The sequence below is a fragment of the Elephas maximus genome, chromosome 19, assembly GCF_024166365.1.
Source record: "Elephas maximus indicus isolate mEleMax1 chromosome 19, mEleMax1 primary haplotype, whole genome shotgun sequence".
Classification (NCBI taxonomy): domain Eukaryota; kingdom Metazoa; phylum Chordata; class Mammalia; order Proboscidea; family Elephantidae; genus Elephas; species Elephas maximus.
The window spans coordinates 1,460,188-1,476,269 of NC_064837.1; the positions used below are offsets into that span (position 1 = coordinate 1,460,188).

The 16,082-nt window shown below is 42.0% G+C and overlaps 2 protein-coding genes across 11 annotated transcripts in view; one reads left to right on the forward strand and one right to left on the reverse strand.

Annotated features, from left to right (window-relative positions):
• The window catches only part of TTC19 (tetratricopeptide repeat domain 19), a 62,863-nt gene that overhangs the window by 38,528 nt on the left and 8,253 nt on the right, over positions 1 to 16,082 (forward strand). The window contains exons 8-10 of one of the 2 annotated variants that reach the window (XR_007514027.1): positions 588 to 742; positions 2,056 to 2,218; positions 2,903 to 5,101. Coding sequence is in view for 1 of the 2 variants with exons in the window: in XM_049859800.1 (XP_049715757.1) it covers positions 588 to 742; positions 2,056 to 2,218; positions 2,903 to 3,036 (452 nt within the window). In the remaining variant the exon portion in view is untranslated. Of the gene's footprint in view, positions 1 to 587; positions 743 to 2,055; positions 2,219 to 2,902; positions 6,799 to 16,082 lie in introns of those variants that run through there. The other variant, XM_049859800.1, reaches the window with a different exon arrangement.
• The window catches only part of NCOR1 (nuclear receptor corepressor 1), a 240,883-nt gene continuing 230,850 nt past the window's right edge, over positions 6,050 to 16,082 (reverse strand). For 8 of the 9 annotated variants that reach the window (XM_049859791.1, XM_049859790.1, XM_049859789.1 and 5 more), the window contains 4 exons: positions 12,993 to 13,046; positions 11,824 to 12,036; positions 8,883 to 9,065; positions 6,050 to 7,438 (listed from right to left, as the gene is read on the reverse strand). In XM_049859791.1, coding sequence (XP_049715748.1) covers positions 7,251 to 7,438; positions 8,883 to 9,065; positions 11,824 to 12,036; positions 12,993 to 13,046 — 638 coding nt within the window. In that variant the 3' untranslated portion in view covers positions 6,050 to 7,250. The remainder of the gene's footprint in view (positions 7,439 to 8,882; positions 9,066 to 11,823; positions 12,037 to 12,992; positions 13,047 to 16,082) is intronic. The other variant, XM_049859786.1, reaches the window with a different exon arrangement.

The following is a 16,082-nucleotide window of genomic DNA, read 5'->3' on the forward strand; positions in this document are numbered from 1 at the left end:
GGTGTTACCATTCTCTAATTCTTTGTGTGTGGCATTAGCTGTTTTTGAATTTGTTTTTCCTATACTGCAGAGTCAAGGTGTCGAGAGGTGCTGTGTCATTGCATCCTTTATTCTTTTTCAAAAAATGGACTAACTGTTCTTTATATCTGGCTTTTGATCTTCTATTTCAGAATTCTGTATGTTCTCTGGTTTCTTATTGCTTAGCTTTTTTTGCACCTTAAAACTTTTTCATTGGCCCTGGACTTTTTTAATATTATTCACTCATTCATCTTTGGGTTTATTTTCATCTGCTTCTGCTGAGTATTATTAGTTTTAAAAAAAAATTCCATGTTTTAATTAATGTCTGGACTCTGAATATTATTTAAAATGCCAGAAGAAATTCCACAAGTCCTGTTAGTCTGGAATTTATCATTTAATCAGATTAAATTCATCTAAATTACCTCTAACTGACAGGAAACATTCAGTGGGCCACATACTGTTAAAATATTTTGTGGTCTGAGTAAGAAGAAAAATGACTAGAGCAGGAAGCCGCTGTGCCTTCTGGATTGTACTTGTTACATCCCAGCGCCCTCTTCTTGTCTTCACAGTGGAAGAGAAAGCCAATACCCACCTCCTCCTGGGTATGTGCTTAGATGCCTACGCGCGCTACCTTGTGTTTGCTAAGCAGCCATCGCAGGCACAAAAGATGTATGAAAAAGCTTTGCGGATTTCTGAAGAAATACAAGGAGAAAGACACCCACAGGTAAGGGAGGAAAATGTAGAAGAGAGTGTAAAGCAAAAGTTTAGAAATTTTTTGGGTGTTAAATGTCACAGCGACTGGGAGTAGACTATAAGTAGATGGTTCTAGCAGTCTCCTCCTCCTCAAGCCCCAGTTCATTTTCTGCCTTCCCACAACACCCCCTACCCCAAACATACTTGTTTCCAAAAGGATTTAGGACTCCTGATCAGTTACTAGGTCTACGCAGAACATTCCTGTGGTTTACACCACAGAGAGCAGCCTTTCTAAAACGCAGGTCTGATGAGGCACCGGGTGCTTCCGTGGCTTCCAGGTGTGTGGCACAGGCCTTCTCGGTGGGGTCTGCAGACCTCTTATTAGAATCTCGTGAAGAACAGGTCAGTAGACGAAGATCCTTACACTCCTTGTCCTGTAGTTAAAATGCGTGTGTGGGGAAGGCGGGACTGACATGTTAAAAACCACTGATGTAGAATTTGAACACACCATGTAAAGCTTTCTATCAGAACCCTAAACATGGATTGAGATCATCTATTGGTGTCTCCCCTCTATCAAATGAAATTCTTAGAGGGGAAGGCGTGGATGCCTGTGTCTGCTCAGTGCCCCCAGCACAGGATACAGAATTTTTAGCGGACCGAACATGTCGCAAGGCAGAGCGGATAGTAGTTTTAGAAGAAAAGGGATTTTAAACTGTGAATTATCTCCAGGAAGGGGATTTAGTAGAGTATCATTGAGGAATCATAAAAAGGTGAGACTGGAATTCAAATGACCAAGGAGTAGCTAGAATCAGGGGACTTAGAAAGCCTGGCTTCAATGGGGAAGAAGGTGTGGAAGCCGGACCCTTTTAGTGCCAACATTTTAAAGACTCTTCATGAGAATCTTCCTTAATAGGTATTTCTTCTTCTTGATGACAGTCTTGGGGTTACCAGTAGAATTACGTTATAATACATTACAGCCCCAGAGGCAATAAGGCCACAGGGGGCTGACGTCTCAAGATTCTTGGACCTTAAACGAGACATTATAGCTCCTTTTTGTTATTTTTTTATTTGGCGCTTCTAATTTAATAATTAGTTGGATAAATAAATAATATTCACCCTGTTCCCCAGTTTCTAGATTGTATAATTTGAGGGTTGAACCAGTGTCCACTTACAGCATGGAAAATAAGCACACAATTGGTTAGAGGCTGATATTCCTCACCTTTTGAGGACTGCTGGGTAAGATAAAATCTGAAGTATGTAGTCACAGTTTATCAAACTCTAAATAAATGTTAAATCTGTGTAGGTGTGTGTTTAAAGACAAAGCCTTGTTTCTTCCATATCTAGACCATCGTGCTGATGAATGACCTGGCTACTACTCTGGATGCACAGGGCCACTTTGATGAGGCCTTCATTTATGTGCAGAGGGCATCCGATCTGGCAAGACAGATAAAACACCCTGAGCTACACATGGTGCTCAGTAACCTAGCTGCAGTTCTGATGCACAGAGGTAGGTAGCGTTGGAAACTTGACTGGCTTGCTTTAGGAAAGGATGCTGACTGTATTTACAACCGTGCAGTGGTGTAATGGGGGCAATGGACGATGTAGAAACTTCGGAGTTAGAAGGCTGGCTGAAGAAGGGCAGAAAGGGATGTTTGGTTGAAATACCATTGTGCTCAATTCACGTAACTTTTGTAGCCTTGTGTTAGCCTGCTGAATCACATCAAGCTAGAGGAAGGCTTTGCAATGAAAGTACCTTATTTCCATAGTGTTTTAAATGTTCCTGCACTTACAGTTGAATTTTTTCCTCACAGTATGCTCATGAACATGTTAAGATAGGGAATACAAGTTTGATGGACATTTTTCTGAGCATTTTTAGGAACCTAGATGGACAAGTCTTCATTACACATACCGCCATCATTGAAGTCATTGTCTAATCAAGCGAGGGCCGCATGGTGTACTGGAAGGGGCACCATTAGTCCCATAGCGCTCACTTGTGCTGAAGCTCTGTAACCTGGGCAAATTACAGCCCCTTTAAGCCAGCTTCCTTATCTGTAAAACGGGGATGGAATGAGGCAGTACTAGCCTTACTAGCCTGCCACTGAGTAAGCACAGTCAGTAAAACCTCTGCTGTTCAGAATCCCTTTGAAAACACAGATTTTCTTGTTCTCCCGTCTCTCCTGGGTTACTTTAGAACAATACGCGCAAGCCAGAGAGATCTACCAGGAAGCACTGAAGCAAGCGCAGCTGAAAGGAGATGAGGTGTCCGCACAGCACATCCGGGAAGAGCTGGCTGAGCTGTCGAGAAAAAACAGACCTTTGATTTAACTTTACCAAGCTTGTAGGAAGAAGAGTTTCCGGTAACCCAGAGGAACAGCTATTATTCCATCCTCATTGGCACCCTGATCAGTGGCTTAAATCCTTTGTCCTTGATATTTTTCTCAACTTCTCCTTGGTGAAGGACAAGTTGCATATACTACCACTTCTCTTTTTAAAGAAAAATCACCTTTCACCTCTCATCCCTGATTTTCACTTCTGGAGATGGATGTCAAGTGATGCTTTCAGTTGTAATGCATGGCGAGGTGCCATCATGCTGGTCTGATGTCACTGTGGCCTAAGATGGGCCAGTGTTCCTCTGGGGGAGGGAGGTGTGTGGTGGCTCAGCCTGGCATCTCTAACACTTGGGTCCACTGATTTGCAGCCCTTCCCTCTTCTTTTATCAGTATCTGCCGGCCAGAGCTACCTCTCATGGCAAGGGGGATTATGGTGAGTTTTCTTTAAAACCTACTTTATTTCATGAAGCCCAATGTGGGATTTTAGTGCATAAATGAGGAAATATGGTGTCTTCAGCCTGACACCAGCATCGATCATGTAGTTTCCAAGTGGGAACCAGGCACCTGAAAGTATAGCACCCATTTGTTCATAAATAAGTCTGTGTTTCTCGATGTATCTTGTTACATGCAACTATAAAAACCGGAGATAAAAAGAAACGACTTAACGTCTTGCTTATCACGCCTACGTGAGCACTCAGCTTCATTTGCGAACAAGGCCTCACAGCAGGATCACCTGGGGAGCTCTTTAAACACAAGCATACCAGGCTGCATGCACAGGGCAGGACCCTGTGAGTGTAGGGTTTAAAACCACCCCAGTCATTCTCATGTGCACCACTGGTGTAAGGGAAGAATCACTGACTGGATTCTAGTCCCGGCTTTTTGTTTTGGGGTCATACTATCCTCATTTGTGAAGTAGGGAATGAAATTCTCTCTTAACTGTGGGAGGAGGTGATTGGTCATGGGACCTTTAATGAACAGACTGCTGTGGTGAAATAGCCTTGTCACCCTGCCTCAGAGTGTATCAATACAAGACACACAGAACCCAGCAGGCCCGAAATAGCCATCTGCTTAGGGGAAATGACAGCTTTTCTAGGAATGTACCACTGAAGAACACGGGCAGGCCGGCGGAGGTGAAGTGTGAGTAGGCTGATAGACTGCTGTTTCTGGTTTCCATGTACGTGCTGAAGACTTCCTTTCATAATAAACTAGAGACTTTACAACGATGTTGTATGTATGCAGTAATCCGTGAGGTCCTCACAAACAATAACTTATTGGCAACCTCATAAAAGTAAAGTACTGGAAGTCCTGAGGTCCAAATCCTCAGGGATTAGACTAAAACTAAAATTTTATATTTTGCTAATATAAATTTCTTCCGTCTTTCTAAGCTTATCTAGGTTTTACTTATCTACCCAGCTAATTCCTCTAATCAAGTCTAACGCAGGGAGTTCAACTGTGTAATATAAATCAGATTGTGTCTTAGTGCAGCCCAATCTTAATTTACTGTTCTTTTTAAGCTCATGTCAACTACTCACCTTCTGCAACAGAACTTTGACCTTTTCACAGTTGCAGCTGATCTGTTGGGATGACTCAAAGTTAGGTTTTTCACTCCAGGTTTCACTTAAGAATTTTCATCCTCCACAATGATTCAGCATATGGTCCCGGTGCTGGTAAAACTGTTTTCAGAAAGCCAGTCTCTTCACCTGGGCGGTCTCGTCACAGTTCATTCGTGCCATTGTAAAACGAGGCAGCAGAGCAGAAGGAGAACCGATCCCTTTACTGAGTGGCCTGAATCCAGAACTGTCGTGTCAGGATAGTGTGATGTAGATTTTTGAACTGTACTATGTCACTGCAGTTTTCAGGCATCATTTAACATAACAAAATTAAAACGTAAACTTTTCAGTTGTAAGCATGTAGCTTCAGAACACTGAGATCCTGGCCTGCAAAGAGTGTCGTGCCTTCCTCGGTTCATGCCACTGTCAGCAAGTCACCAGGTACTCTCAGTGCCGTGCCTGACGTCTACGTTGAGGTGGACCACCGCTTCCTGATGGCTTGTTCCATAGGTAAGCCATCTAAGTATGCTGTCGTTTCACTATTTTACACTAGGAAATGGTACTGGGTTTCACCTCCCCTTTCTCTACAGGTGATGGTGGGTGAGGTAACACGCTGTGGCGAGGGTGGGGGTGACTGACAGCAGCTCGTCCTGGGTCCGCAAGCAGACATGCAAAAAGAGCAAGTCAAGCTCTCGTCTGACCTGTTCTCAAAAACTGTTCTGACTTGGAATAGGTTAAGATCCTCTTAAGGTGATAGAAAACCCATCATCATCTTTTTCTGTCAGTTGACAATATAAATGATAAGTGAACCCTGAATTATCATCAGTTCCTTAAAAAACTGAAGCAGAAACTTCCGGGAGGTAGAAAAGTCAGTGTTCCCATCTGTATTAAAATTATGTGTGTATGTGAACATATATTTGTAATAAAGTGATAGTAACTTTCCAAGCAGTAGGGACTCTGACTCCCAGGCCGGATCTGAAGTTTATTTTGAGGACCTCAGGCACCAGAGCGGCACAGACACTGGAGTAAAGGTTGACCTTCAGAAAAACACGAGCCTGTGCCCTGTCACTGTCACTTATTACTTACCCGGGCAAAGTGCTGACCCTGTGTGCTCATCCACAGCAGGGATTACACACCACTATTACAGGGTTTTGATACGAGGTTTGGATGATGCTCATAAAGCAGTCATTACAAGAGAGGCGCTCAGTCAGCTGCTGACCCTAGAGCAGCTTTCTCAGAGGCTTGAGTACTACTGTGAAAAAGTTTAGGTCTTCTTAAAAGCTCTGTGAAGTGCGAATTTGTATCATCCCGAGAGACCTCTGTTTCTTCCCTTTCCGGTCATCAGTGACCCAAACCATTACTATCTAGGGGAGGATAACTGGATATGCTTCAGTTGTGTGAAAAAAAATCTAAAAGCAAGCAAGCAATTCTTAAGGATAAAACCCTCAAGTACCATAATTAGTTTAAAATTCAGTCTTTTAAATTATTTGCACCTTGATAATCAGTGACATGGAAACATCCAACAGCAAATTCTTGTCTACAAGGGAAAAAACAGCGAGTAGGGCCTGGCCTGCAGAAGTGGGAAAAGGACCTCATGTTCACCTGCATGTTGTTCAGGACAGTTCACAAAGCATTAAAGCTAAAGTGGATTCTACACAGATCATGATCTTTAAACCAACCAGTTACATAACATCAAACTGAAGAAAATGGTCTCCCCCGCCCCCCTTTGCAACCTGAGACACCAAAGGCCTTAAATCACACATAATCTACTGTAGCTACGGACAGGGTAGTCAAATTTATTTCAAAACAAAAGCTATATTGGGCTGCATCAAATGCAGGAGAAAAGGGACATTTAGAGGCATGGTTAAATTACCAGTGTGCATAACACTGAGGTATGCATCCAGTAAGCCTTTAAAACTTTAAAATCTGAGCTGTAACATACCCATGCAGTCATATTCTTTCAGTGTTAATTAAAAAAAAAAAAAAGCCTGCACCAAAAATTTACAATATGGCAGAATTTTGTTTCTCCTACCCTTCGACCCTAATATGTTAATGTACAGATTTTATGTCAAGGGTCTGTGTTAGAAATCTAAACATATCACAAGATTTTAAACATCACTGGGAAACTGAATTTAGAGGAAACAAAATCAGATAAAAGTACAATGCCCGTGACAGCCAACATTATGTAACTGGGCTGTATGAGGTTTAGAAGGCAAGGGTTAAAAAGACAAAAAGATATTTAAAATTTACCCCCAAAGGCTGACGCGCTGATTGGAACATAAGTATATCATACTACAGCAAGGGGAAACACTGCAAAAAAGGTCATCTATTTACAGAAAAATGATTTAAAGACATTATGATTTTTACAAACAGATGTAAGAACAGGAATTGTCCACTTTTAAAAACTCTACATATCTTCAGCATTTCAACCCTCCACTATTATTATAATCCACTGAATTGCCTGTATCAAAGGCAGCTCCCCCCACCCCCCCTCATCTGACTCTCCAAATAAAATTCCATCATTTCTTCTTCATCTGTGGCCCTGGCTCTCCCGGAAAGTCTCTGGGCACAAGTCATAGGAGGTTTTTGGCCTGCAATTAAAACCACCAAAAACTAGAGCTTCCTTCCCCTGCACCCCGCCTCCCTTCGTTCTCTGTGTTCAGTCATCACTATCCGACAGCGTCTCGTACTGTGCTGAGAGCAGTGGGGCAGGCTCTCGTTCCCAGATCCTGTTCTGTTGGTGACTAGCTGCTTGGCTAACAGGAGGAGGAGCACACGCAATCGACGTGGGTGGCGTACTACTCAGCATTCTCATCGTCAGAGGGTTATAAGGAAACTGAGTTGAGCCTGACAAAAGAAAAAGTAGGTTTTCACTGTCGTGAGCATAGTTGTTGAGTAGGAAAGAATTAAAAAAAAAAATTCTACTAAAGTGGTAACGTGACACCAAGAGCAGAATGAGCGCGAGGCGGAAGGGCTGCGTTCAGCACGTAGGTGCCAGCCAGGGATACGCGGCAGGCAGAACTGTCTGCTGGGTGGAAAACACCACTAAGCACATGGGCTGAGTGTTGCTGAGCTGAGAAGACAAAGTCCTGGGTTTATAGTATTTCACTATTTCCAAGGAGAACCTAAGTGGTGAACTATTGTGTATTAAACTCTAATTGAAATATAATCTGTTTACACCAAGAATATCTTCACTCTTAAAGGGAATGGCAGGAGTGTAATTCTCAGGACAAGGGAGACAAACGCCCAGGAATGTCAGCAGGTTGAGGGCAGCCTGTTCTGCTGAAGCTTACTGGGAATATTCAGAAGTGAGTTACAGGAACCTAGCCACAGCACAGCTACCTACTGTCAACTTGTAGATTCTTTCACTGTCCCCCAAAGCCTCAAACAGCTTAAGAAATTTGTTGCTCTAGTGGCAGAAGATAAAAATATACGACATTCCATTCCATCAAGTAATTGATCTCATAAATAATTCCTTCGCTAAACACTGGTCTAGACTAGAGGTTTTCAAACTAGTGCACAACTAGTCTGCATGTGGCATGAGATTTTACAAAATACAAAGTATTAACTTGATAAGATAATCATAAAACTTATGTATGTTTTAGAAGGGGGGGCATATTTCAGTTTTTCCACTGATACATATATTTAACCCCTATTAAAAAGGATGGCTTAAAATAATTCTCAGAAGCCTTAAATCCACAGCAAATATTCTACAGTTTTATTTAAAAAATGAAGTCAATTCTGTTCTCTTATAAAACTACCATGATATAAAGCATTTACAAATAGACACAAATGGAAAACATTAATATCCTAGAATATTGGTTTTCGTTGGTTGGTTTGTAAGTGGTGAGCCTTCAGAGAGAGAACTGCTTTTTAAAAAAAAACTCGTGCCATTTCTGACTTTAATTTCTTAATGTTACCTTCAGAACCTTCTGAGAATGTTTCTATGACAGGCTAAGGGTAAAGCTGCCTTGAAGGCGGCACTTCACGTGGAGGTGCCGTTCATGAAAGAAACGAAGCTACAGCCTTGTTTTGCAGACAGCAGATGTTGTCCACCAGCATGCTGCAGAAGTAGGTTCTCAGCTCTACCTTTGTGCTAGTGAGATTTAGCGTCCTTGAAAGGGTTGCCATTATGTGCGTTCATTTTCTGTGCTGGAAAGTGAAATCTACTAATGATCAGTAATGGAGACACAGCTTTCCAAACAAAGCTTCTGATCTTTTCAGTCATAATCAAGATACTGGTAGAAACTGCCTTAAGTCTCCGCTTCTGCCAGTGAAACAAGCGTCTCACCTGTTGAAGAGGGCCTGTCTTCCCAGGCCCACCCCGGCGTTTGCCGATGGTAGTCCCCTTCTGAATGCACAGAGGACACTGAAGAGGGCCGCTCGGTTCCCAGGTAGCCTTGCCCAGGGATAGGAGACTTAGATTTCCTGCTGTTTGACTTGCTGATCAGCTTTGGTTTGCAGACTCCTCCTCCTGAAAAAAAAAAGGTCAGTTATTAATTATTGATGTACAGTATTTAAATTTTCAACTTAAAAACCTATGGAAACACTGACGAGCGGTAACATGAAGCATCCAGATCTTAGTACCCAATGAAATAAAAAAAAGAAAGCCGAATTTTACTTGCAGCAACCGAAAAAAAAAAGGGGGGGGGGGTGGTGGTGGCAACTTTATGCCATAAACTTAGAAATGTGGAAACCAAAGAACTGAATTTCTGGAGCATCAAGGCTTCCTTCCTAGCCTTGAAGCACAGAAGCTGTGCTAAGGAAATAAGCTAACAAAAACCTTAGATCCTCACTCCTTCCCCCTGTTGTTGTTGTGCCACCTCACAGCAACCCTATAGGACACAGTAGAACTGCCCCATAGGGCTTCCTAGGCTGTAATCGTTACAGGAACAGATCGTTAGGTCTTTCTCCTGTGGAGCTACTGGTGGGTTTGAACTGCCAACCTTTATCAGCTAAGCGCTTAACCACTATGGGCTCCTACCTTAGCCCTAAACAAACAAACCCGAAACCTGCAGCTGTGGAGTTGATTCCAGCTCATAGCGACCCTAAAGGACAGAGTAGAACTGTCCCATAGGGCTTCCAAGGCTGTAAATCTCTATGGAAGAAGGCTGCCACATCTCTCGAGGAGCAGCTGGTGGCTTTGAACCACCAACTTTTTGGTTAGCAACCGAGTGCTTTAACTACGGCACCACCAGGGATCCTGCCTTACCCCTACCTTCCTCCAGATTTATAGGGAAACACACAGAGAACTGATATGCTACATAAAAAAAAAGTATGCCAAGGAAAAACAGCTGTATGGGGCAGAAGCCTTTCACGTCACTGCAGGACCTCAGCAGACCCCTGGCAGGTCTTGGTGGCCTTTCCATTTTTCAAGGCTCTGTTTAATTGGTGAACTCAGCAGAGGCTCCAGGGAGTGGGAAACATCACAAAGGTCTCAAAAGAGCAGAGCCTAGGTCACCAGCAAACTTTTTCCTCAGTCCTAGTAGAACAATTTGACCCTGCCCAGAAATCCTTCAGGATACGAAAAAAAGTGAATAGAAAGCAACTTCTAGCCCTCAAAGAAGCTGGAAAGAGAAGAGATGAAAGTCCTTGATGATCAGGGAGAAAATACTAAAAAATGCAGAGGAGGGAAAGGTGCTTCATATGCTGAAGAAAAAGCTAGTCTACAAAAAAAGCTCAGTGAACAACCAAAAAGAGACAACTTAGGAAACAAGTGTAAAATCTATAAAAACCAGTTTCCATTGAGCTGATTTTGATTCAGGAGGACCCCATGGGTGTCAGAATTGAAGAGCTGTGCCCTATAAGGTTTTCATAACTGAGTTTTTGGAAGCAGACTGCCAGGCTTTTCTTCTGTGCTGCCTCAGAAAGGACTCAAACAGCCAACCTTCCGGTTAACAGCCAAGCATATTAACTGTTCAGGCTACCCAAGGACTCTTAGCAAAACTACAGCAATACAGAATAAATTAGAAACAGCAGGGAACAGAAGAGACAACTAAAAGGAATTACTAGTATAGAAGAAAGTTTTGAGATAATCACAGGAAAACCAATGGAAAAAGATCAAGATGACTAATTAGAAGAGAAGATGCACAAAGACTATCAGCAAAAAGATAACTGGCGTTTCTGAAATGGAGCCCAGCAAAGAAAAATAATTCAGAAGAACATTTAATAGAACATTTCCCAAGGGTGGGAATCAGCCTGCAGATGCCAAGGCCCTACTCTGTCAGGAAGATGTGACACAGAATGGTCCCATCGGCACATTCTGACGGTTGATTATTTAAATTGAGAGAGAAAGGATTCTTCAGGCAGATAAGGCAGTCACCCACACAAAAGGGAAGAAAACCCTGGCCTTATTTCTTGTACAGTGATGGATGCCAGAAAAAAAGGAATTGTGTCTACAGGACGATCTGAGAAAAGCTAGGTCAGGCTGTCACTGCCCATACACATAAAGGCAACAAGACATTCTCAAACGTGGAAGAACTCTGGAAAACAGCCCCCTTTGTGAAAAACTGCAGTATGAAAACCTTACCAAGAATCCATGAAGAGAAGTACACCTTATAATAAACCAAAAAAAAAAAAAACAAAAAAACCCAGTGCCATCAAGTCGATTTCGACTCATAGCAACCCTGTAGGACAGAGTAGAACTGCCCCATAGAGTTTCCAAGGAGCGCCTGACGGATTCGAACTGCCGACCCTCTGGTTAGCAGCTGTAGCACTTAACCACTATGCCACCAGGATTTCCACACCTTAGAACAGAGATGCCAAAACACGACGACTGTGCAACCAGGATAATTGTAATTGCATAACAAGTCACCAATATTATAACCTTAGAGTACACCTGTATGCACACACCTATATTTAAGTCAATAAAAACTGGAAGGTGGCAGCACAAAGGGGAAGACAGTATTCGTCTTTCAGAGCAAGATGTCAATCGATTTTGTCTCAAAGTTAATGTGAGTTAAGAAAAACTTCAATCTCTTCAATCTTTTTCTTAACCATAGTGAAATCTTTTGCCTGAAGATAAAAAGGAAAATAAACCAAAACTGAAATATCTTAAGCACTAGAGACAACTAGTTCTCAAAAGGTTAAATTTTTTTTTAGAAAGAGTAACTAAAACCCTCAGAGGTGACTGAGCACACATAAAGGCAAAATCTCTCTGAATCAGAACTTGGGAAATAAATTGGCTTTTTCTTGGGAAAAGCAGCAGAAAGGTACAAAAGAGAAAACTGTACCTGAATTTGGTGATGGGTCCCTTTCCTCTCTGCGTGTCTCTCCACTGGGTACAACTGCAGTGTTAGCACTACCAGGCACAGGCTGGGACATGACAATTCCGTGATCATCCACTTTGTTATCAAAGCTGCCCATGAGAGCCTTCCTGATAATGTCTTCTAGACCGAGATTACCAGCAGGGTCAGCAAAAGAATGACCTCTAGAGGTTACTGAGCCTGAAAAAACAACCAAAAGCATTTTCTGCTTGTTTCTCTGGAAACAGAAACGGACAGACTTACATAGAGCCCTTCAGCCCACTTGAAGCACTACCTAGTTAAGTAGCCTAAATCACCAGTGGGAGCCCAAACAGAGGCCGTCTAAATACACAAATAATAACTCAAGGAAGCGAATCAATCATCCACTTGTGTTAAAGCTACTCAATTACGTTTTCTTTTTCAGTTCCCCAGTTCCTACACTGTTCTTTAATGGTTTTGATTCTGTTTGTTCATTTATTTGTTCAACAAATATTTATTGAATCTCAATTCATTTCTTATTGCTGACTACTTCCTCCCTTACTAGATTATAAGCTTTTTAAAGACAGAGGTAATACTTCATTCATCTTTGTGTATTAGAACAGTTCTCTGTTAAGAAGTCAGCACTCAATATATATCTGTGGGATGACCGCTACTGTACCCATTTCATGTGGACATATCTGTGGGATGCCCGCAACTATACCAATTTCATATGGACATATCTGTGGGATGACCACTGCTGTACCCATTTCATATGGACATATCTGTGGGATGACCACTGCTGTACCCATTTCATATGGACATATCTGTGGGATGACCACTGCTGTACCCATTTCATATGGACATATCTGTGGGATGACCACTGCTGTACCCATTTCATATGGACATATCTGTGGGATGACCGCTGCTGTACCCATTTCATGTTGACATATCTGTGGGATGACAGCTACTGTACCCATTTCATATTGACATATCTGTGGGATGACCGCTACTGTACCCATTTCTTACTGACATATCTGTGGGATGACAGCTACTGTACCCATTTCATATTGACATATCTGTGGGATGACCACTGCTGTACCCATTTCATACTGACATATCTGTTGGATGACTGCTACTGTACCCATTTCCTATTGACAAAAATGCATTATGAATCTCACCTGAGGCGGTGACTGCTGGCAAATTAAAGATCTCAGTTCCTGGCTGAGCAGCTGCTGTATTTAAACAAATACTTGAGTTAATTGCAATGTGATAATCATATACACCAAAATAGATAAAGTCTCAAAAAGAAAAAATCCTACAATAAAATCAACCTTTATACTCTCCATGATTTAAACCTTTATTTTTCATCCCTTAGTAAAGATAAAATGGAAGCCGCAGTAACTAAAATGGGTTGGTACTGGTTCAGTGACAGACACACAGACCAATGGAACAGAACTGAGAGCCTGGAAGTACATCCATCCATGGGCAGCTGATGTCTTCTTATAAATGTCTGACAGGGGGCCAAAGTCTATTCAGTGGGGAAGAAACAGGATCTTTAACAAATGGAGTTGGCAAAGCTGGACGTCCATTTGAGAAAAATGAAACAGGATCCATCCTTCACACTATACCTAAAAACTCAAAATAGATCACAGACCTAAATGCTAAAAATATAATGTCCCTGGAAGATAACAGGACAAAACTGAAACCTAAATTTTTTCAGAAATAGATTATCAAACACAACTACAAATGCACAAACGAGAAGGCAAATTAGATAACTGGGACCTCCTAAAAATTAAATACTTATGCTCATCAAAAGACTTTATCAAGAGTAAAAAGAGAACCTACAGACTGGGAAAAAAATCATACAGAAAACTTCAACAACTCAATGGCAAAACGATATGCAATTGAAAAGTGGGAAAAGGACATGGACAGTCCACCAAAGAGGGCGCTCAAGCAGCCAACAAAAAGTGGGAAAAGGACATGAACAGACAGTTCACCAAAGAGGGCGCTCAAGCAGCCAACAAACACGTGAGAAGATGTTCATGATCATCAGAGTCCAAACTCCAACGAGAGACCGTCTGGCCCCTGCAAAGATGGCGCTGACCAAAACCAGAAAACAAAAGCTGGGAAGGCTGTGGGGAGATGGGAACACTTATCCACTGCTGGTAGGACTGCAAAATGGTATAGCCGCTAAGGACAATGGTATGGTGCCTCCTCAAAAAGGTAAAGTTATCTTATGCTCCAGCAATCCCACTCCTAGGTGTATATACACTAGAGATTTAATAGCAGTGTCACAGATAGACACATCACACTCATGTTCCTTGTGGCATTATTCACAATAGCAAAAAGATGGCAACGACCTAAGAGCCCAACAGCAGATGAATGGATTAAGAAAATGTGGTAATACATACAATGGGATACAAGCAACAGTAAGGAATAATGATGAGTTCTCAAAATATAATGTGGAGGACGTTACGCTGAGTAAGATCAATCACAAAAGGATAAATACTGTATGATTGCACGTTTATAAGAAACCAAGAACAGGTATACATACAGAAAACAACATTCACTCCCAGTTACCAGGGATGGGAGGGAGAAGATGGGGAATAACACCCTAACTCTCTAGATAGTAGACACTGGTTATTTTGGTGATGGGAAAAGCAATACCACATGTAGATGAAGTATGGACAATATGACCAAGGTAAATGATGACACTAAGAAGTATACAATAAGGGACGTTTTTGGTAAATGCTGTAACATACACAATTTTGTAACAACAGCAATAACAACCAAAAAATATGGGTATGGTCACCCAGGTATATATGTATGCATATATGCATGTACATACATGGGCACGTACAGGCATATCCGGAGGCATACATACATACACGTGTGTGCTGCATATATATTCACGTACATAATAAAGCACAAGGGGGCACAGTTACAGACTTCCCAGGCATAACCAAATACTTCATGGGATTTGTTTACTAGATTGGAAGGCTTAGGACCATAGTCTTGTGGGACAACTTCCTCAACTGGCATAAAATAGTTGACAAACTTTATGTTCTACACCCTAGTTTGGTGAGTGGTGTCTGGGGTCTTAAAAGCTTGTGAGCAGCCATCTAAGATACAACTGCTGATCTATATTCAACTGGAGCAAAAGAGAAAGAAGGAAACCAAAGACTCAAAGAAGAAACTAGTCTAAAAAAAGGCCAGACTTACTGAACTAGTAGAGACTAGAGGAACTCCTGAGACTATCGCACTGAGATACCCTTTACACTTTGCACTGAAACCACACCCGGAGGTCACCCTTCGGTTAGTAAAAGACAGGCTCATAAAATAAAGATGAGAAGGTAAGGGGGTGGGGCAGGGAAGCTAGATCAATGAAAATGGAACAACCAGAATGGAAACAGTGAGAATGTTGACACATAATGAAAAATGTAACCAATGTCATTGAACTGTATGTATGTATAGAAACTGTTAAATGGGAACTTGCTGTGTAAACTTTCACCAAAAAATAGTATTATAGTTAAAAACAATGAACTGAGATAGGGAAATCAAAGCAGCAGTGCTATAACCCAAAGGAAGAGAAGAAACTTTGCGCAGCTGGAGAGACACAAACAGAAACGCCTGCCTGCAGAGCAGGAGTCCAGGCTTGCTAGAGAAGAGGTCTGGGTTCACTTCTGCCAGTGTGAGCGGGTTTGAGACAACCTGAGGTTATCCAGGGAAAGACACCATATGACTGGTTACTCCTCAACAAACAGTATGAAAGTTGTGAACTGGAAGCTCTTCTAGAGTTCCAGGGTATTCCCTGGATGAGACCTAGACTCTGTTGATTCTTTTTCATTCCTGCTAACTGTGCAATTTGGAATTCTTATTCAACAACAACAGCAGAAGACCTGAACTACCCATAAGGCACTGTGCCACAAACAGAATGAGAAGACATTCCCAGAGACCACCTTTCAGCCAAACAATAGACAGCTCATAAATAAACAATAACACCAGAGAGGAGTGTGCCCCTTTACAACAGTCAATTATATGACATCATAAGGACAATACTTGCCCAAATGCAAAATGAGATGGCTTCGGAAGGGACAGAAAAACCAGACGAAAAGAAACTGGAAACCTAGGACGGTAATGAGGGGAGGGCAGGCACACCGTGGGAAATGAAACCAGTATCACAGAACACTTTACATAAGAACTGTCAAATGGGAGACTAATTTGCTCTGTAAACTTTCACCTAGCGCAGAATTTAAAAAAGAAGAAGA